The sequence below is a fragment of the Hemiscyllium ocellatum genome, chromosome 6 (genome assembly GCF_020745735.1).
Source record: "Hemiscyllium ocellatum isolate sHemOce1 chromosome 6, sHemOce1.pat.X.cur, whole genome shotgun sequence".
Lineage (NCBI taxonomy): Eukaryota > Metazoa > Chordata > Chondrichthyes > Orectolobiformes > Hemiscylliidae > Hemiscyllium > Hemiscyllium ocellatum.
In genome coordinates, this window is record NC_083406.1 from 117,174,292 (window position 1) to 117,195,243 (window position 20,952).

Below are 20,952 nucleotides of genomic sequence, written 5' to 3' on the forward strand. Positions count from 1 at the left end.
AATCATGAGGGGCATGGATGGGATAAATAGGCAAAGTCTTTTCCCTGGGGTTGGGGAGTCTAGAACTAGAGGGCATAGGTTTAGGGTGAGAGGGGAAAGAAATAAAAGAGACCTAAGGGGCAACATTTTCACTCAGAAGGTGGTAAATATATGGAATGAGCTGCCAGAGGAAGTGGTGGAGGCTGGTACAGTTGCAACATTTAAAAGGCATCTAGATGGTTATATGAATAGGAAGGGTTTGGAGGGCTATGGGCCGGGTGCTGGCAGGTGGGACTAGATTGGGTTGGGATATCTGGTCGGCATGGACAGGTTGGACCGAAGGGTCTGTTTCCGTGCTGTACATCTCTATGACTCTGTGACTCTATGATCCCGTGGTGTTGGAAGGTCCCAAGGCAGAAAGCTCCACCACCTCCTCGGGCAGCTTATTCCATACACGCACCACCTTCTGGGAGAAAACGTATCCCCTTAAATCACTTTTAAATTTTTCCCGTCTCACCCAAAACTTTTGCCCTCTAGTTCTGGACTCCCCCGATCCAGGGAAACGACCTTGTCTATTCACCCTACCCATGCCCCTTATCAGTTTATAAACCTCTATAAGGTCACCCCTCAGCCTCCAACGCTCCAGGGAAAACAGCCCCAGCCTATTCAGCCTCTCCCCATAGCTCAAACCCTCATCTTGGACTGCAGGAGGTGCTCTGTATTTACAATTCCACATAGCTGACAATCGCACATCCTGACCTATAAAGGACGTTATAACCATGGAAGCAGGCCATTTGACCCATTGAGTTCACCCTACCTTATCCCTGGATCCCATTGCTAATCCACCTAAACTGTATATCCCTGTGGGGCAATTTAACATGACCAATCCACCCTAGCCTGCACATCTTTGGGGTGTGGGAAAAAATTGGAGAAACCCGCACAGACACGGAGAACACGCAAACTCCATGCAGACAGTCACCCTACGGTGAAATTGAGCCTGGGTTTCTGACGGTGTGAAGCAGTCGTGCTAAACACTAAGCCACCGTGCCACCCAAAAATCAGATGGTGATGGAAGCTGCATCACAGAAACGTGCCTGTAGCTGTGAGGAATGTGGCCTCCTGCTCACCCTCTCGTTTTATTTTAACCAGTTCATGGAGCTTGCAAGGCCATTGAATGAAGGGTACAAAGTCCCAACAATTACACAGCTAGGACTACAGGGGGTGCCATGTCACAACAATTACACATCCCAGCCTACAGAAGGCACTGTGCCCTGACAAATACACATCCCAAACAACAGAGATTCTATAAGATAACATTCCAACATGTAATTTAATTCCCTGTCCTTTAAAACACTTAATGGTGTGGTTGCATTATATTCAGTTACACTTGGAACAAAGGAATATATAGCTTTGGAACAGTTGACTTAGAATCAGGAATTGAAAATGTGTTGCTGGTTAAAGCACAGCAGGTCAGGCAGCATCCAAGGAACAGGAAATTCGACGTTTCAGGCCAGAGCCCTTCATCAGGAAATCTGAAACTAACAAAATCAGAAATTCATCATTCCTGATGAAGGGCTCTGGCCCGAAACGTCGAATTTCCTGTTCCTTGGATGCTGCCTGACTTGCTGTGCTTTAACCAGCAACACATTTTCAGCTCTGATCTCCAGCATCTGCAGACCTCACTTTTTACCCTTAGAATCAGGAATTGGCCATTCAGTTCTTCAAGCCTGCTTCACATTTAATTCGAAACAAAAACAAAATCACCCAAAACGTTAACTCTGATTTCTTTTCACAGGTGCTGCCAGACCTGCTGAACGTTTCCAGCAACTTCTGTTCTTGTTTCTGATGTACAGCATCCACAGCTCTTTTGGTTGACATTTAAGTAGGTCATGGCCAATTCAATTATGGTCTTACCTCCACTTGGGCTTTTGCCCAATACGTTGATTCTCCTTCTCCTCGGATGCTGCCTGACCGGCTGTGCTTTTCCAGCACCACACTCTCGACTCTGATTTCCAGCATCTGCAGTCCTCCACTTTCTCCTGGTTGATTTATTCCTCCCTTAACTCCACTTCCTGACTGACCCGCCCCCAAGAAACTGAACACTTCTGGCAGCACCTTTGGAAACAGAAACAGAGTTTCAAATTCAACATGAGTCTTTAAATCAATTTAACGGCATGGTTTCCATTGGTGTCTGGGGGAGAGAATGCTATAGGCTAAAGACTCTGCAAGTGAATCTCACCTCCAGCTTAAAAGGAAAGCCTCCTGCTTAAATGTGTACCCTACCCTTCTCCCTGAGATCAAAGATGCTCCCAGCATCAATCCTATCAAGTACCCTGTCTGGTTCAATAAGATCACCACCCATTCTTCTAAACTCCATTGGGTGTAGGCCCAACATGTTCGATCTTTCTTCATAACACAAGCCCTTCATTCCAGGGATGAGTCAAGTGAACCTTCCCCAGACTGTAAAAGAAAAGCGCTTGTATTTTTCTTTCAAAAAGTAAGATCAAAACTGCACACACGTTCTCCCACAAACTCCCTGTATAGGTGCAGTAAAACTTACAATATGATATTTCAATCTCCTTGCCATAAATGTCAGCATTCCTGAGAACTTGCAGAAAGGACAGACTAAGTCCATCCTAGAAAGGTGGGTTAAGTTATCTCTCATGGTTCTTTTGATTTTAGCAATAATCACAGACAGTTGTATGCAAAGTCATGGTCATTTTTAAAAATGTGTTTATTCATTTGCAGGATATAGCTGTCGCTGGCTGGCCAGCATTTTATTGCCTGCCCCTAGTTGTCCTTGAGGAGGGGGTGGTGAGCTGCCTCTTGAACTGTTGCAGTCCATCTACTGTGGGTTGACCCATAATGCAATTAGAAAGGGAATTCCAGGATTTTGACCCAACAACAGTAAGGAATGGCGATGTATTTCCAAGTCAGGATAGTGAATGGTTTGGAGGACAACTTGAAGGTGTGCCTATATATCTGCTGCCCATGTCTTTCTGAATGGAAGTGGTCTTGAGTTTGGAAAGTGTTGTCTGACAATCTTTGGTGAATATCTTGGATTTAATACCTGTTCGGTGGACCTAGCTATTTCTTGTATTGGAATTGTTCTGTTTTAAGTCCCTGGTTGTTTCTGTCTTTTCACTCTTACAGACAGAATGTAAAGGCAGATGTGTCTGTGTGCTCAGTCTGGATGATTATGATTGCATTGCGCTCACAGATCTGTCGTGACCTGTAACTGGACCAATCCAAGGGCAATCATCAGGCAGTTTTCCCTTAACTCAAAACTTCCTACTGCACTTGTGTCTCAATAATGTAACAACCTCACTGTTCCAAAACCAACATAGCTTTTTTACAACTAAAAATGTGCACTATTTGATTTTCAAATTGCAAAACTCCCTTGATGTTTTAGCTGAATAGCTGTGTTCAATTTCCACACCAGTTTATAGTCTAAATACGAAAATATATGTGGTCGCTTAGTCTCAGGACAAAGATCAAAGACAGTGGCTCTTTCATCATTTCTCTGTCGGTGCAAGACTTGAAGAATCTACCAGCACAAAGCAATTGGAAGCATTCCATGAAAAATATAAAATGAAGAACATCAGGTGCAGGAAATCTGAAACAAACAAAATCAGAAATTGTTGGAGAAATTCAGATCTTTCAGCATCTGTAGAGAGAAAACAGCGTTAACACTTTGAGTACTGTGACTGTTCTTCTGAACAAGAAGTAGCAAGCAAAGGTGATTTCATGCTGTTGGTGGGGGATGAAGGGGAAATAGAGTGAGTGGATGGGTAGAGAGGGAATCCAGAGAGACAAAAAAACAATAAGGTCTGTTTCCCTGCTGTATTCGGGGTCCTATCATACAATCCCATCAGCATGATCATCCCCTTTTTATTTCTCAGGTTCACCCATATAGTTTAATGAACGAGTACAGTGACTTAAACATTTTTCACTGATCTTTATTTTGTAAAGTACAAATGATAATAAATTACTATTCTATTCCATTGTGTTTAGAAAATCCACACCATATCATCAACTCACACTTCAATGACAATAAAAACCATCACTTTCCAGCCACATTCACGATAAAAATAAAAGCATATTGGACTCAAAATATTATGTTTTGGTTGGCAGTCATTGGCTGGAGGTGTGCCTCAGGGATCAGTGTTGGGTCCTCAATTGTTTACAATTTACAAAGATAATTTAGAGTTGGGAACCAAGGGTAGAGTGTCAAAGTTTGCAGATGACACTGACATAAATGGACAGAGGACACTGAAAGTCTGTGGAGTAATATAGATAGGTGAAGTGAGTGGGCAAGGGTCTGGTAGATGGAGTACAATGTTGGTAAATGTGAAGTCATCTATTTTGGTAGGAATACCACCAAAATGGATGATTTTTTTAAATGGTGAAAAATTGTAACATGCTGCTGTGCAAAGGGACCTGGGTGTCCTTCTGCATGAATCACTAGAAAGTTTGTTTGCAGGTGCAGGAGATAATTAAGAAGGCAAATGGAGTATTGTCCCTCATTGCTAGAAGAATGGAATTTTAAAACAGGGAGGGAGCTGCAGCTTTATAGTGTGTTGGTGAGGCCACGCCTGGAGTATTGTGTACACGTTTGGTCTCCTTACTTGGGAAAGGATGTACTGGCTCCAGAAGGGGTGAAGAGGAGGTTCACTAGGTTGATTTGGAGGGTTGGCTTATAAGGAGAGGCTGAGTAGACTAAGACTATACTTATTTGAATTTTGAAGAATGGAGGTGGGGGGAGTCTTATAGAAACATATAAAATGACTAAGAACATAGAGCAGAGCCTCAAATTAAGGGGAGCAGATTTAGGAATGAGTTGAGCAGGAACTTCTTCACCCAAAGGGTTTTGAATCAGTGGAATTCCTTGTCCAGTAAAGAAGTTGAGACTACTTCATTGAATATTTTTAAGGCAAAGTTAGATAGATTTCTAAAGGCTAGAGGAATTACGGGTTATGCTGGAGCGGAGTCCACAGAAAGATCGGCCATGATCTTATTGAATGGTGGAGCATGCTCAAAGGGCCAGATGTTTCTCTTTCTATAGATGGTGTGACCTTCTGACTTTCTCCAGAATGTTCTGCATTGATTTGAGATGTTCTATCATGATCCCTTCAGGGCGTGGGAGGCGCTATATCATTGTCACTGCAGTAATGGGGATATGTTTTAATGATCCCTCCATGCCACAGGGGGTGCTGTGGGACAGTCACTACACCATTCGTCATATGTTGTAATAATTCCTCCATTGCACAGGCGGCGCTGTAACAGATCATTGCTACAGTAGCGATGCGTTGCAATGACCCCTCCAGGCCACGAGAGGCGCTGTAACAGATCATTGCTGCAGCAGTGATGCGTTGCAATGACCCCTCCAGGCCACGAGAGGCGCTGTAACAGATCATTGCTGCAGCAGTGATGCGTTGCAATGATCCCTCCAGGCCACGAGAGGCGCTGTAACAGATCATTGCTGCAGCAGTGATGCGTTGTAATGACCCCTCCAGGCCACGAGAGGCGCTGTAACACGTCACCGTACCAAGGGTGATGTGTTGTAATAATCCCTCCAGGCATCAGGAGGCGCTGTGAGCTACCGGAAGTGGGTGCCGGTTGCTTAGTGACGGTATCCGGTGGCTGGTCTGGGGCCTGAGTGAGCGGGAGCCGCATGGAGAGTTCAGGGTGAGCGGCAGAGGCAGAGTCCGAGTACTGGGAGCCCGCAGTTGCAGGGCCTCCGCCGCCTGCTGGCCCCAATGGTTTTCCTCAGGTGTTTCCCGCCCCCGGCCGAGGGAGTCCGGCTCCAACAGCCCGAGATTGCAGCGGTGCTTGACGGCAAGGGCCTGGGCACAGGCACCTTGTACATCGCCGAGAGGTGAGAGGGGGATCCGGCCACTCGAAATACTGGGGGGTGGGGGGGGGGCGAGGAGGAGGGGGGCGGGAAGGGGAGGGGTCGTGAGGAGGAATGGGAGGAGGGTCGCGAGGAGGGGGAGGGGTCGTGAGGGGGGCGCGAGGAGGGGGAGGGGTCGTGAGGGGGGCGCGAGGAGGGGGAGGGGTCGTGAGGGGGGCGCGAGGAGGGGGAGGGGTCGTGAGGGGGGCGCGAGGAGGGGGAGGGGTCGTGAGGGGGGCGCGAGGAGGGGGAGGGGTCGGGAGGGGGAGGGGTCGGGAGGGGGGCGCGAGGAGGGGGAGGGGTCGGGAGGGGGGCGCGAGGAGGGGGAGGGGTCGGGAGGGGGGCGCGAGGAGGGGGAGGGGTCGGGAGGGGGGCGCGAGGAGGGGGAGGGGTCGGGAGGGGGGCGCGAGGAGGGGGAGGGGTCGGGAGGGGGGCGCGAGGAGGGGGAGGGGTCGGGAGGGGGGCGCGAGGAGGGGGAGGGGTCGGGAGGGGGGCGCGAGGAGGGGGAGGGGTCGGGAGGGGGGCGCGAGGAGGGGGAGGGGTCGGGAGGGGGGAGGGAGGAGGGGGAGGGGTCGGGAGGGGGGAGGGAGGAGGGGGAGGGGTCGTGAGGGGGGAGGGAGGAGGGGGAGGGGTCGTGAGGGGGGAGGGGGAGGGGTCGTGAGGGGGGAGGGGGAGGGGTCGTGAGGGGGGAGGGGGGCGCGAGGAGGGGGAGGGGTCGTGAGGGGGGAGGGGGGCGCGAGGAGGGGGAGGGGTCGTGAGGGGGGAGGGGGGTGGTGAGGGGGAGGGGGGGTGGTGAGGAGGAGGAGGGGGGTGGTGAGGAGGAGGGTCGTGAGGAGGGGGAGGGGGCGCGAGGTGGAATGGGAGGGAAAGGTTTGACTGTGGGGTGGCGGGGAGAGGAGAGTTGGGTTGTGGGAAGGGGAGGGAGGTTGAGGGTGTGGGGAAGGGAGTGATAAGTTGTAGGGAGGGGAATTATAGAATCCCTTCAGTGTCGAAACAGGCCACTTGGCCCAGCAAGCCCACACCAAATCTCTGAAGAGTATTCCTACCCTATTTCTCTACATTTACCCCAGATGAATGTACCTAATTTATTCCTGAACACTATGGCCAATTTACCCTGGGAAAGGGTGCGAGTGTTAAGAGAGTGGGGGGTGTGGTGAAGGGAGTGAGTTGGAAGTGGGGCATGGAGAGGGGAAAGATTGAGGGGGAGTGGTAAGGATGGAGGGGGTGGGTGTGAGCAGGAGGGGAGTGGAGGTGTGAGGAGAGAGGAAGGGTTTGAGGATCTGAAAAAGTTGAGAAAGGAGGGAGGGAAGTTGGATTTTGGGAAGGGGTGTGGGAGTAAATGGAGTGAAATGTTGTGGGAGGTGGGGTGAGGGGAAGGGAGGGTGTAGGAGAATAAGAGAAAAGTGATGAAGAGGGCAGAAAAAGCAGGGACAAATTTTAAATTCGGTGTTGAAGAGATAGTGAGGACTGCAGAAGAATAGTGGAAAGGGGTTTGGGGACAAAGACTGGAGGGAAGGTGGGGAATAAAGGGTGATGGAGGGAAACCTGAATTGATTGGAAAAGGTTTTGAGTGAACTGAGGGGGAAGCGATGGTGGATTGGGGGTTGATGTGTTGAGTGAGTATGGAAGGTCATAGAGATGTACAGCATGGAAATTGACCCTTGCGTCCAACTTGTCCGTGCCAATCAGGTATCCTAAATTAATCTAGTCCCATTTGCCAGCATTTGGCCCATATTCCTTTAAACACCACCTATTCATATAAGCATTCAGATGCCTTTAAATGTTGTAATTGTACCAGCCTTCATCACTTCCTTTGGCAGCTCATTCTATACATGCACCAACCTCTGTGTGAAAACATTGTCCCTTAGGTCCCTTTTAAATCTTTCCACTCTCACCCTAAACCTATGCCTTCTAGTTCTGGTCTCTTCCACCCCAGGGAAAAGACATTGTCTATTTATCCTATCCATGCCCCTCATGATTTTAGAAACCTTTAGTCACCCCTCAGCCTCCAGTCCCCAGGGAAAACAGCCCCAGTCTCTTCAGCCTCTCCCTATAGCTCCAACCCTGGCAACATCCTTGTAAATCTTCTGAACTCTTCCAAGCTTCACAACATCCTTCCAAAAGGCAGGAGACCAGAATTGCATGCAATAAGCGGGAGTACGGAGAAGGAAATTTGAGAGTGGGAGGAAAACAGGGAGAGATAGAAGAGGGTGCAAGTAGGGGCAGTTGAAAAAGGACAGAGGAGAGACAAACTTCCAAAATGACCTGTCTACTCCAACCCGTTACCAGAAGGACAGAGGAAATGCTTCAAGGACATTCTCAAAGCAATATCTACACTGACTCACCAGGAATTCTTTGCCCAAGGTCTGGAGAAGAAACACCTTCAAATGTCCAGTCATTTTTGAAGTCTTCCAGTTAGAGGCCAAATGCAAACAGCAGAAGGAGGGTGCAAACATTTGAGCATCCCACCACTTTACTCCTGCACTTCCTTCATTCTGCTACAGAATGTGCAGATCCAACATTAGACTGTCTAGTTACTTCAGGACCCACATCAAAGAAGCAAGTCATCCTTAATCCCAAGGAAGAAATACAAAGAAACCTACGAAGAAATACCAAGGAAGACAGGAAAAGGGTCGGGGTGGGGAGGTACTTCACAGGAACATTGTCAAAAATTTGAAGAAATTGGGTCAGGTTCCAATAACTGAGACAGAGCTTTTAAGAAGTGCGTTGAAGATTTGTAGGGAGAACATTCTAGAGCTTGGGGTGTAATGGACTGCAGGCACAGCTGCCAGTGGTGCAGTACTTCTAATTAGGCATCAGAAATCTGTGGGTTTTGAGGCTGGAGATTAGAGATGGGGAAAGACAAATGCATGGAGGGACTAAAGTGAATATCTTGTTTGACTGGGAATCAATGGAAACCAATGAGTGTGGATGATAGGTGAAGGACTATTGCTATGAGTTTTCACATGAGAAGCAGAATTTTAACTGACCTTATTTATGGAAGTTAGAATGGAGTTGTCCAGCAGGAATGTATTGGAAAAGTTGAGTATTTGGGTAACTTGGCACAGATTAAAGTTTCAGCAGTAGATGATCTGAGATGGGGATGAATTCAGGTAATGGTACAAAGATGGAAGGAGCTGGTCATTACAAACAGCACAAATTTGAAGTTGGAAGTTCACCTTTAGAGACCAGGATTGAAAACAGACTGGTTCAATATCTGACCTTTGCCAAGAGAGGGAGGAATGGGAGCAGTAGTTAAGGAATAGCATTTGGAGTAGCGGACAAAAACAACAAGGACTCTCTACTTTTTGTCATTTATATAAATGATTTGGATGTGAGCATAAGAGGTACAGTTAGTAAGTTTGCAGATGACACCAAAATTGGAGGTATAGTGGACAGCGAAGAGGGTTACCTCCGATTACAACAGGCCAATGGGCTGAGAAGTGGCAGATGGAGTTTAATTCACATAAATGCGAGGTGCTGCATTTTGGGAAAGCAAATCTTAGCAGGACTTATACACTTAATGGTAAGGTCCTAGGGAGTGTTGCTGAACGAAGAGACCTTGGAGTGCAGGTTCATAGCTCCTTGAAAGTGGAGTCGCAGCTAGATAGGATAGTGAAGGCGGCGTTTGGTATGCTTTCCTTTATTGATCAGAGTATTGAGTACAGGAGTTGGGAGGTCATGTTGCAGCTGTACAGGACATTGGTTAGGCCACTGTTGGAATATTGCATGCAATTCTGGTCTCCTTCCTATCGGAAAGATGTTGCAAAACTTGAAAGGGTTCAGAAGAGATTTATACGGATGTTGCCAAGGCTGGAGCTGTTTTCCCTGGAGCATCAGAGGCTGAGGGGTGACCTCATACAGGTTTACAAAATTGAGGGGCATGGATAGGATAAATAGGCAAAGTCTTTTCCCTTGCGTCAGGGAGTCCAAAACTAGAGGACATAGGTTTAGGGTCAGAGGGGAAAGATATAAAAGAGACCTAAGGGACAACTTTTTCACACAGAGGATGGTACGTGTATGGAATGAGCTGCCAGAGGAAGTGGTGGAGGCTGGTCCAATTGCAACATTTAAGAGGCATCTGGATGGGTATATGAATAGGAAGGGTTTGGAGGGATATGAGCCGGGTGCTGGCAGGTGGGACTAGATTGGGATATCTGGTTGGCATGGACAGGTTGGACCGAAGGGTCTGTTTCCATGCTGTACATCTCTATGACACTCTGACCTGAATGTCAGGTAAACAGTCCAAGAATGTTAACAGTCCAGGAGGTGTATGATGAGTAGGATGTTGCCAGTGTACATGCAGAATTCAAAACATTGCACCTTTGGGCAGTGTCTGTGAGGGGTAACGTATAGAAAATTGGGGTGGGGATTAAAGGTAATTCTTGGGGATACCACAGCGTAAAAATGTGGGAGCAGGAAGGGAAATGAGCACAGCATATGATTTGCTGGCTTAATTTGGTAGATAGCACTTGACCCTGGTAAGAACAGTCCCACCCAGAGAGACAGTGGAGGTAGGTTATGGTCAAGAACTGCAGTTTGGATGAGTAGGAAAGGTTTACCTTTGTCATGGTCTCACAGGATGTCATTTGTGACTTTGATAATTTTGCTATTGCATTGGAGCATAGAACAGTACAGGCTCTTCGGCCCTTGATGATATGCTGGCTTTTTATTCCACTCTAAGACCCAACTAATGTACATACCCTTCATTTTACTATTATCCATGTGTCTGTCCGAGAGTCATTTAAATGTCTGTGTTTGGTTTCCTCTGGGTGCTCCGGTTTCCTCCCACGGTCCAAAGATGTGCAGGTTAGGTGAATTGGCCATGCTAAATTGCCCGCAGTGTTAGGTGCATTGGTCAGGTGAAGGTAGGGGAATGGGTCTGGGTGGGTTGCTCTTCGGCGGGTCAGTGTGGACTTGTTGGGCCAAAAGGCCTGTTTCCACACTATAGGGAATCTGATCAATGTATCTGATTCTCTATTACCAGCACTGGTAGTGCATTGCGCACACTCTCCACTCTGTAAAGAACCAACCTCTGACACCTCCCCTAAACCTTCCTCCAAATGCCTTGTCATTATCCCCCCTTGTGTTAGCCATTTTTGTTTTGGGAAAAAGGTCTCTGACTATTCACTGTCTATGCCTCTCATCATCTTGTACACCTCTAACATGTTGCCTTTCACCCTTCTTTGCTCCAATGAGAAAAGCCTTAGCTTCCTCAACCTTTCTTCATAAGACATGCCCTCCAATCCAGGTAGCGTACTGGTAAATCTCCTTTCTCCCATCTCTAAAGCTTCCATATCGTCCTCATAATGAGGCGACCAGAACTGAACACAATATTCCAAGTGTGGTCTCATCAGCGCTCTATAGAGCTGCAGCATAACCTCGCAGCTCTTAAACTCAATCCCCCTGCTAATGAAAGCCAACACACCTATCAACTTGGGTGGCAACTTTTGAGGGATCTAAGGATATGGACTCCAAGTTCCCTCTGTTCCTCCACACTGCCACTGAGCTCCAGGCTGAATACTTTGCATCTACTGCCACCCTCTGTCTTCTCTGGGCCAGCCAATTCTGTATCCAGACAGACAGGTTTCCCCATATCCCATGTCCCCTTATTTTCTGAATGAGCCTACCATGGGAAACCTTATCAAATATCTTGCTAAAATCCATGTACACCAGATCCACTGCTCTACCTTCATCAGCGTGTTTTGTCACCTCTCAAAGAACTCAATAAGGTTTGTGAGGCATGACCTGCCCCTCAAAGCCATGCTGACTATCTCTAATCAAGCTATGGTTTTCCAAGTAATCATAAATTCTGTTTCTCAGAATCCTCTCCAATAATTTGTCCACCACAAATGTTAGACTGACTGGTCTGTAATTCCCAGGATTATCCCTATTCCCTTTCTTGAATAAGGGAATAACATTTGCCACCCTCCAATCATCTGGCACTACTGCAGTCTCTGCCTTTGCTGCCTGTAATAACCGGAGTTATATACCATTTGGCCTTATCATCTTAACGTCATCCTGTTCTAGCATACCAGCCTATTTCATACTGTCTTCACAAACGACAAGGTCCCTCTCAGTGAATACTGAAATAATGTATTCATTAAGGACCTCCCGTAACTACTCCAATGCCAGGCACAAGTTTCTTCCACTATTCCTGATCGGCCCTACCCTCGCTCTGGCCATCCTCTTGTTCTTCACAAAGGGAGCAAAAGGATTCCAACTTGGACCTCTGGGAAAAGGTGTTAAAATGGGGCACCAAGAGCAATCAAGGAAATCACTTAAGTGGGCATAAAAAGCAGGGGTAATAGGTGGGTTTGGAATGGCTGGTTCAAAGTAGGATAGAGAATCGAAAAAGATAGAATTCCTACAGTGTAGAAACTGTCCTCTTGGCCCAACAAGACCACGCTGACCCTCTAAAGAGTAACCCATCCAGAACCATTCCCCGAACCTATTAACTCTGCATTTATCTCTAACTAATGCACCTAACTTACACATCCCTGAACACTATCCGCAATTTAGCATTGCCAATTCACTTAAACTGCGCATCTTTGGATTGTGGGAGGAAACCCACACAGACACAGGGAGAATGTGCAAACTCCGCACAGACAGTCGTCTAAGGCTGGAATTGAATCTGGGTCCCTGGCGTTGTGAGGCAGCAGTGCTAACCACCGAGCCACTGCAGCCAGGAGAGGTTCAATAGTAATGGAGTGAGTCGAGTTGGTTGCTGCAAGAGAGGTGGTGGTATTGGAGTGGTTGTCAGAGATGCCTTGTGCAGTACAGTATTCAGTTTTTGTTTCCAGATTATACAAAGATTAAGATGTTTGGAGGAGGTTGTTGCCTACCGTACTGACATGGTGCTTCAGTTTTGAGTCTCTCGACTCCTTGGCCTGTTGTATGGCGAAATTCTGTTCTGACCAGCTTTAATTTGAGAACAGGAGGAAGTCATTCAACCTGATAAATGGCTGTACTTAATCTTAACTACATTGCCTGATCAAAGTAGTCTCGGTTTTGAAATTTTCAATTGACCCCTGGATTCAGCAATTTTTCAGGGCAGACAGTTCCAAATTTCCACTCCGCTTTGTAAAGAAGTGCTTCCTGCACTACTTTGAAATTTTAACATTATGCCCCCCTTGTTCTAGACCCCCTCACTAAGCGAAATGATATGCATGAAACATGAGGTCACTCCTTTCTATACTCCAGAACACACAAGTAATTTGTTTAAAACCTGTTCTTGTCATTTAATCCTGTTAGCCTCTGTGATATTCTGGTGAACTTTGCTTTCTTATTAGCTTAGAATTTAAATGCAAATTACCATTTAAATCAAAGACTCTCTTTAAAAATGAGAGGGGCTTTAAAATCTGGGTGTGTTCCCGTCTGTCGGCCGCTTCAATGATCTGTTTAGAGACCAAAAAAAATCTGCAGATGCTGGAATCCAGCGTAGATCGGACCAGCAAGCCAAGCAGAGTAGTGAGGTGGAGAAGTCAACATTTTGGGTGTAACCCTTCAGTTATCCCTTTTGGCAGGCATCACTTCAATTGAAAATTTGCACTTGATATTCAGACCCTGTGCGCAGCTGTTATCTATACATTTTCACCCTCTGTTTCTACACTTAATGGATCAGGCACTTGACTGCTGCAGAGTTTGTGTGGGGGTAGCAGGTTGCTGCTTGATCAGGGCCATCTGATTGGGAGCTTCTATGTGAATAACTTGTCTCTGTTCTGCTATATCCCAGCTTCTAGCATCTGTAATGCATGCATAACCGTGCAGCTTCTTGCCCTAGGCAATTGTCTTTGACCAATTTTCACACAAAAACAGGGAATGGGATGCTGCCCTGTTCTTGGAATCTGTCCAGACTGTACAGTTTACAATAGCTCTTGTGTAAAAGGTTAAATGGATTCTTGTTTGGCCTGGAGACTGGGTTCACATTTTGCTGTTCAGAAGCTCCTGCAACTCTCAGCTGATGGAAATCCAGTAAAGATCCTCCTTTGAATGCTAATGTTGTTCGAGGACACAGTGCAATCTGCATGAGTTTCCTACAGTCTGCAATACCTCTCTTCCTGCCCAATTTTCTCTCCAAATGCAGCATTGCCCCTCCTCTGTTGTATAGACCCAAGCAATGTGAATTAACAAGCAATTTCACCAAATCTCATCCTTATCTTAATCTCGCACAATCCTACATTGGACCATGTCACTCCAATTTTGTGTATCCATGACCTGGGTTTCCATCTGTTGGTGGCATTGGCTACAAATGGCACTCCAAAACCAATGTAGATCGAGGCTTACATCACCAAGGAAAGTTCTTCAGCTCATCCGTGCCATCATCTGTTGGAGTTCAAGACTTTGTGCTTCATGAGTGTGTGTGTGTTGATATCCCCCCAACTGTCACTTTAGGAGGTAAGTCTGACATCCTGTACCTTATCCAGTAACCCTAACTGTTCTCTCATCTTCCAACTGGTATCTGTTAACGGGCCATGTTTCACTTGATTTAAATTCAGTCACCTTTGGTGAATATCATTGACATTTGGTGGTTTGTATTTTTGTTTCCCCACATCTCATTACCCAGGACCTACACCGTGGCAACAACTTTGCCTTTCATCCTGGTCTGTGTAGGAATTCTTTTGTTGCACACAGTTAGTGACATGCGAGTGTCAGCTTTGCGTTTAAATGGACAGTTGCTATTTGAAAGCTGTTCTTTTTACCTTCATGTATTTTTTCCTCTTCATTGAAGTGAAAGATATTCACACTAAAGAATGAAAAAATTTTTTTTTCAAGGCAACCATTGCCAATATCAAACATAGGTTATGTGGAAGCATGTGTATACTCCCCGTTATATTCCTAAATCAGGTCAGTGGTTGTGCTGGCTCCCATTGTGCTGACTATGCCTGATTTGGTATTGAATAGCAGGGAATTATACAAAAGCAGTGAGTGTGTTATTAGCCAATTTGGCTGTCAGCATTATTGAACATCAAAGCCTGTAAAGGACAACATTGTCAAAAATACCTTTACCTCTTCACCAACTTGTAATAACAAGTGACATTAAATGCCATTGAGGTGAGCAGTCTACCTTTGTGCCTTAATAGCAACCAGCTTCAACCATGAATTATAAAATTTGTGTATGGTATAAGATAAGTCATTCTATGACTTGATCTCCAGACTGCCTAAGAACCCCAATTCTTCCAAATGACTGCCTCTAGTTTCTTCACGTCAGTGTTTAAGAGTTTTGTTTTGTCATCTAGGTAGTTCTCCACTGGGAATTTAAGATTATTCTGAGTGTGCACAACAGCAATCAATGCCATTATGGATCATACTGTACAGACAGGTCTTCTAAAGTGTTTGGAGAAAATGACTGTGATCTGGGAACTTTATGCCAAAATAGAAGAAAATCCTACATCTCTTTAGTGCCTTTCACAACCTCCAGTCATCCTGAAAGGACCTAATAGCTAATGAAGTATTTTTGAAGTGTGGTTACTTTGATGAAGTCTGTAGGAAATGCAGCAACCTAGTTTATGTTAAAATAATGATGTAATAGTCGTGCAGGTAATTAGTTTTAAATGATATTGGCTGAGAATAAATTGGCCAGGACACTGGTATGTGCTTCGGTGCTCTTCAAAACAGTTTGAGAGGTCAGATGGAGCATCACTCTGGTACCTTATGAGGAAGGTTGTACCTCTGACAGTGCAGCACACTCTCAGTAGACTGTGCTCCCAGTTATATGTTCATTTTTCTTTGCAATTGGAATTGCAAGGTATTTTTTATCAAAATAAATTTACACTTTATGGCAAACTGGATAGCAGTTTTCAGGAAACAGACTAAACTTTCCTTTCTCATTTAGTCCAGTTGATACGTCATCTGCAATCAAGGCAGTTTAGTCAGTGCATCCATAGCAAAGTCTCTTAGATCCTAATGAATGGTGAAGCAGGCTTGAGGGGCTGACTGGCCCTCCTATTTCTATTTCTTATGATCTCATGCTACACAAAGGCTAATAGTGAACCTAACTGGCCACAGCTGTCCACTACCTGACTCTACTATTCCATTGGTAATTCTGGACAAAATCATGTTGTTGTTTAATCTCAGAATAATGCAGCGCAGAACAAGGCCTGACAGTTCATCATGACTGTGCCAGCACTTTTGGAGAGCAATCGAGCTAGTGTCACTCTGTTTTCCCACACGTCCCTGGTATTTGTAGTCCTTCAGGTATTTATTCAATGTATTTGAAGTCTGTCATATCCATTACCTGTTTCAGCACTACATTCCAAACCCTAACTGTCCCTCACATGAAATACTTTCCTCTTGTCATTTCTGGTTCTTATGCTATATAATGGTGAGCTGAGCCCTATAGTTATTAAGCTGGTGGCGACAGTTTGCTTAATTCAATTCTGCTAACCGTGTGGAGTTTGCACGTTCTCCTCATGTCTGCGTAGTTTATGCTGGTTGCAGCAGTTTCCTTCCACAGTCCAAAGAACTGGTCATGCTATATTATCCATAGTGTTCAGGAATGTGTCAGCTAGGTGGATAATGGTAAATATAGGATTAGGTAGGAGACTGAATTTGGGTGGGATGCTCTTCAGAGTATCAGTGCAGAATCAATGTACCAAATGACCTATTTCTGCACTGAGTCTATCCAACCTAATTTAAATCCTATATGGTTTTAAATACTACTATCAAATCTTTTCTTGACCTCCAAGTTTTTAATGTGAGCAGATCTAGTTTCTCCAGGTATAACTGTAATCCTGCTTTGAAGGCATTATGATAAAACTCTTCCGTGACCTTTCTCAGCTTTTTATGCCTCTACTAGAAATACTTTGGACCACTATAGGGATTGAAGGTTTTGCATTGCTGCTGGAGACATGTTGTCTGCAACCTAGCATCAATGGCTTGGAATCGATCTTACCATTTGACTGAATGAAAACGAAGTTCTTGCAATGCCAATATTCATAACAAAACATGAGCACTGCCAAGGGCTGTTGTAAAAGGATCATTATCATTAAAGCAGCTAGCTCACTATCCTGAAGGTCACCCAACAGGATTGAAAAGTGGGGGAAAAGGCTGAGTAAATCAAGCGAGATGTACCCTGTCCATTTTAGGTTTTTAAGATTGCAGCTTAGAGTTTTATAGGAGCATCCACAGTTTCAGGGACTGAAAAAGAATGACTTGGAATAAGACCCAGTGCAATGAGTATTGACCGGTTTAGGATAGGTGTCTTGCTTCACTACCTTAGCAAAAGAATAATTCTGTCTCAGCGGTGCTTAAACTGGTCTTTTATGCTGGGGTTTTAGGGGCATTAGTTGCGGTTCTTCTCCATGCCCGTAATGCAAAGTCTCATACACCATTACTAGAACGGTGTATGATACTTTGCATGTTACAGAATGAGCATCACTAATAAAACAGACTTGCATTTATGTGACACTGTTTAATGTCTTGCAAGAAATAGAAAATATGGAATTGAGAAAATTGCAGCGAGCTCCCACAAACAGCAATCTGCTCTTCAGTATGATTTATTTTTGTTATTGAGACCAGGACAGTGGGGTTCAGTCCCTGTTCCTCCAAAATAGTGTCCTGCAATCACATGCCCATCTGAGAGGACAGGCTGGTCTTTACTTAGCACCTCAACCTACACGTGACACTTCTGATAGTGCTGCACTCCTTCAGCACTGTACTTGGAATGTCAACCTGGATGTAGGTCAAGATTAGAATGGTGCTGGAAAAGCACAGCAGGTCAGGAGGGCTTTTGCCCAAAACATCAATTTTCCTGCTCCTCGGATGCTGCCTGACCTACTGTGCTTTTTCAGCACCACTCTAATCTCCAGCATCTGCAGTATCCACTTCAACCTAGACGTATGCTCAAGTCCTCGAATGGAACTTTGAACTCTCAAACTTCTGACTTGGAGGCAAGAATGATACCAACTGAGCTATGGTAGGATTCACTCCCAGGTCTCGAGAACATTGCCCGGGTCTCTGGATTACTAATCCAGGAATAATACCATTAAACTTTCATCTCCCTAGCATGCATTAACTCAGAGGTAATAGTTTGCCCTTTCAGGAAAATGGTAACATTATTCTGTTCTCATAGTTTATTTCCAAAACCTCGAGTCATAAACTTGTAACTTGTTGATTTATGGAATCACTGTAAAACCTGACACTAACTTTGAACACTCCTTAGGTTTTCTTTGTAGAAAGATTTGTTTGCTGTACTTTTCTGTGCAACCTGTTGGATCAACACACCTGCCCTAATTTTAAAATTGTATTTTATTCTGATTTTTCAGCCGACTGTCTTGGTTTGATGGGTCTGGAATGGGATTTTCTTTGGAATATCCAACCATTAGCTTACATGCTGTGTCTAGAGATGTGACTGTCTATCCACAGGAGCACTTGTATGTGATGGTGAACGCCAAGTTAGGAGGTGAGACTTGTCTTTGTTTTTTTTTAATCGGGGGGTGGATTAATATATTTGGTAACTTTGTCTTTAGAATTCAGTGTCAGGATTCCAGTAATTGTTCTGAACAATTCTCGATGTGAAGGTTTGAACGTGGTGAGAGTTGCAGCTTAACGCATCTTTCCTCCTGCTGTGATGGCGTTTCAGACTGGAGAAGGCTTTCTAGCCTAGCAATTTCCAACTTCCATCCCAGTGGGTGTGCAGTTTTGGAGCCCTGACATCCTCATCCTTGAAATGTAACTGGCCTCGTCTGATTTAAGTCTACTTTTCTAATTTGTCCAATCACCTGGTGTGGATCATGTGTCTGGTGGCACTGGTATCTCAGTGGTGAGTAACCTCTAAATCTAATAATCCACACTGATTCCTGGGATGAAGGGTGAAATAACTGGGATGAAGGGTGAAGGGAGGCCAGTATCTCATTGCCAACTCGCCCTTTGTTTACATGTGCACTGTACACTGGCTGTGGCCAGCCAGCTCAGAGTCAGTCTCTTAACTGAGGAGAATCCCCTGTTGGTTTTTCTTGTGCAGGTGTCGGACACAGTGAAAAACAACATGTAAAAAGCTTTATTTATATTCCACCACCAGAAAGAAAGGAAACATCTGAGTGGCCAGTGACAACAGTGTCCTAAACTGAGGAGACTAAATCTCCTGGTTATTTTTTCCCTGTGTCCCCCACACTTCCTCCTAATAGCAATGGTGTTTAAATTTTCCTCAGCACTCATGATGTGTGTACGTATGGGTGTGAGAAACAGTGAAAGACAACAGGTGTACAAATCTTTATTCAGTTTCCCCCACCAGGAAAAAAGGAAACACCCAAGGGGCAGTGATAAGCAGTGCTCTTAATACCCGTGTGTTTTCTTTTACCCACACTACTGCCTAACAGCAGTAGTGCTTGTTTATTCCCCAGTATCCATGTTGTGTGTGTGTGTGTAGGTGAAAGACACAAGGTGCACGAATCTTTATTCAGTTTCCACCACCAGGAATAAAGGAAACACCCGAATGGCCAGTGACAAGCAGTGCTCTTAATCCCCGTTTGTATTTTTTTAAGAACCAATCGCGGTAGAATTCTTCTGCTCGATGTATACCTTACATCATGAGACCTGTCCTCTCAGAGTCTCCTTTTGCTGAAGTCTCTCTGTACGAGTAAGAGTCTTCCTATTGCAGACCTTGGGATTCATCCCTTTCAGTGAACGGATCATGTCAACTCTACTTTTCAAAGTTTGATAATATATGAACTTTGTAGATGCAGAAAAGATTGTTTCCCCTTGTGGGAAAGTCGAAGAAATGAGGGCATAATCTCAGAAAAAGGGCACATTTAAGACAGTGATGTGAAATAACTCCAGAGTCCTGTCAGCAATCTCCTTTTATTTACACATGGAGAACCCTTGACACTGATCCAGCTCCCTCAGAGCTAGCTGTCAGAGTGAACAGGATGTCTGACACTTCAGTTTTTTTTTGCAGGTGTGAGACACAGTGAGAGACACAAGTTGTACGAATCTTTATTCAAATTTCCACCACCAGGACGAAAGGAAACTCCTGAATGACCAGTGACGAGCAGTGCTCTTAATCCCTGTTTGTTTTTGTCAGCCTGGCTTTCCTCATTGGCCCGGGTTAACAGCCACAATCAGGAATCTTAGTCAATGAGATCCACCTGGTTCCAATCACTGCAAAGGGGTTGATGGGGAATGGTTGAGCAAGTTGGACTTATCCTTATCAGAGTATAAAAGAATGAGAAGCTCTGAGGAGATTTAACAGGGTAGATGCTGGGAGTATGTTCCCTTTCATGGGACAACCTAGAACTAAGGGCCATCACTTAAAAGTAGGAGGTCTCCCACTTAATGAGGAAATGCATAAGAATCCCTTTGTCAAAGGGCTGAGTGTCCTGAGAATTCTCCTTGGGCAACAGTGAAGGGTGTATTCAAGCAGAGATTGACCAATTAACAAGGGAGAAGACAGAAAAGTGGAACTGAAGCCATAGTTCAGCTATGATTTCATTTAGCGGTGGAACAGTTTTGATTTGTTGAAAGATTTGTTCATGCTCCAGTTTTGATGAGATCTTGTGTGTGCAGGTTATGCACCACCTATCCTACATGATAGAAAGCTCTTCATTGGCTATACAGCCCTTCGTAGATGTCTCAAGCTTGTGAAAATTTGTAAATTTCATCAGATGCATAAAGTGAAATACGTAACTCCCATGTTATGTACACTATGGGCACCAAAAGTTCACAGATTGAACATCCCTGAGGAAACTTCTCCATCATACCATCTGCTTTCTCGACAAAAAAACCTCAAAGAACTGTGGATGCTGGAAATCGGAAGCAAAAATAGAAATTATTGGAAAGACTAAGCAAATCTGGCAGATTCTTTGGCGAGAAAGCAGTGTTAACTTTTCAGGTCCAGTGACCCTTCTTCAGAGAACAGAGAAGTTAACTCAGCTTTCTCTCGGCAGATGCTACCAAACCTGCTGACTTTTTCCAGCAATTTGTTTTTGTTTGCTTCCTCTTCCTCGGCAAACATTTTTATTAAAAAGTCAAGTTGGGTCAGTACTTTGGGTCAATAACCTTCCACATGCCCCACAAAAGTCATTAGCTAAAATGTTGACCTGTCCTCATGACCTACTAAATGGATTCCAGCTGTTTCCAGT

At 45.1% G+C, this 20,952-nt stretch overlaps 1 protein-coding gene across 3 annotated transcripts in view; it reads left to right on the plus strand.

The window, feature by feature from the left end:
- The first annotated feature begins 5,595 nt into the window (after positions 1-5,595).
- clns1a (chloride channel, nucleotide-sensitive, 1A) overlaps positions 5,596-20,952 on the plus strand; it is a 37,519-nt gene continuing 22,162 nt past the window's right edge. For all 3 annotated transcript variants that reach the window (XM_060826886.1, XM_060826887.1, XM_060826885.1), the window contains exons 1-2: positions 5,596-5,857; positions 18,139-18,275. In XM_060826886.1, the coding sequence (XP_060682869.1) occupies positions 5,739-5,857; positions 18,139-18,275 (256 nt within the window). In that variant the 5' untranslated portion in view covers positions 5,596-5,738. The remainder of the gene's footprint in view (positions 5,858-18,138; positions 18,276-20,952) is intronic.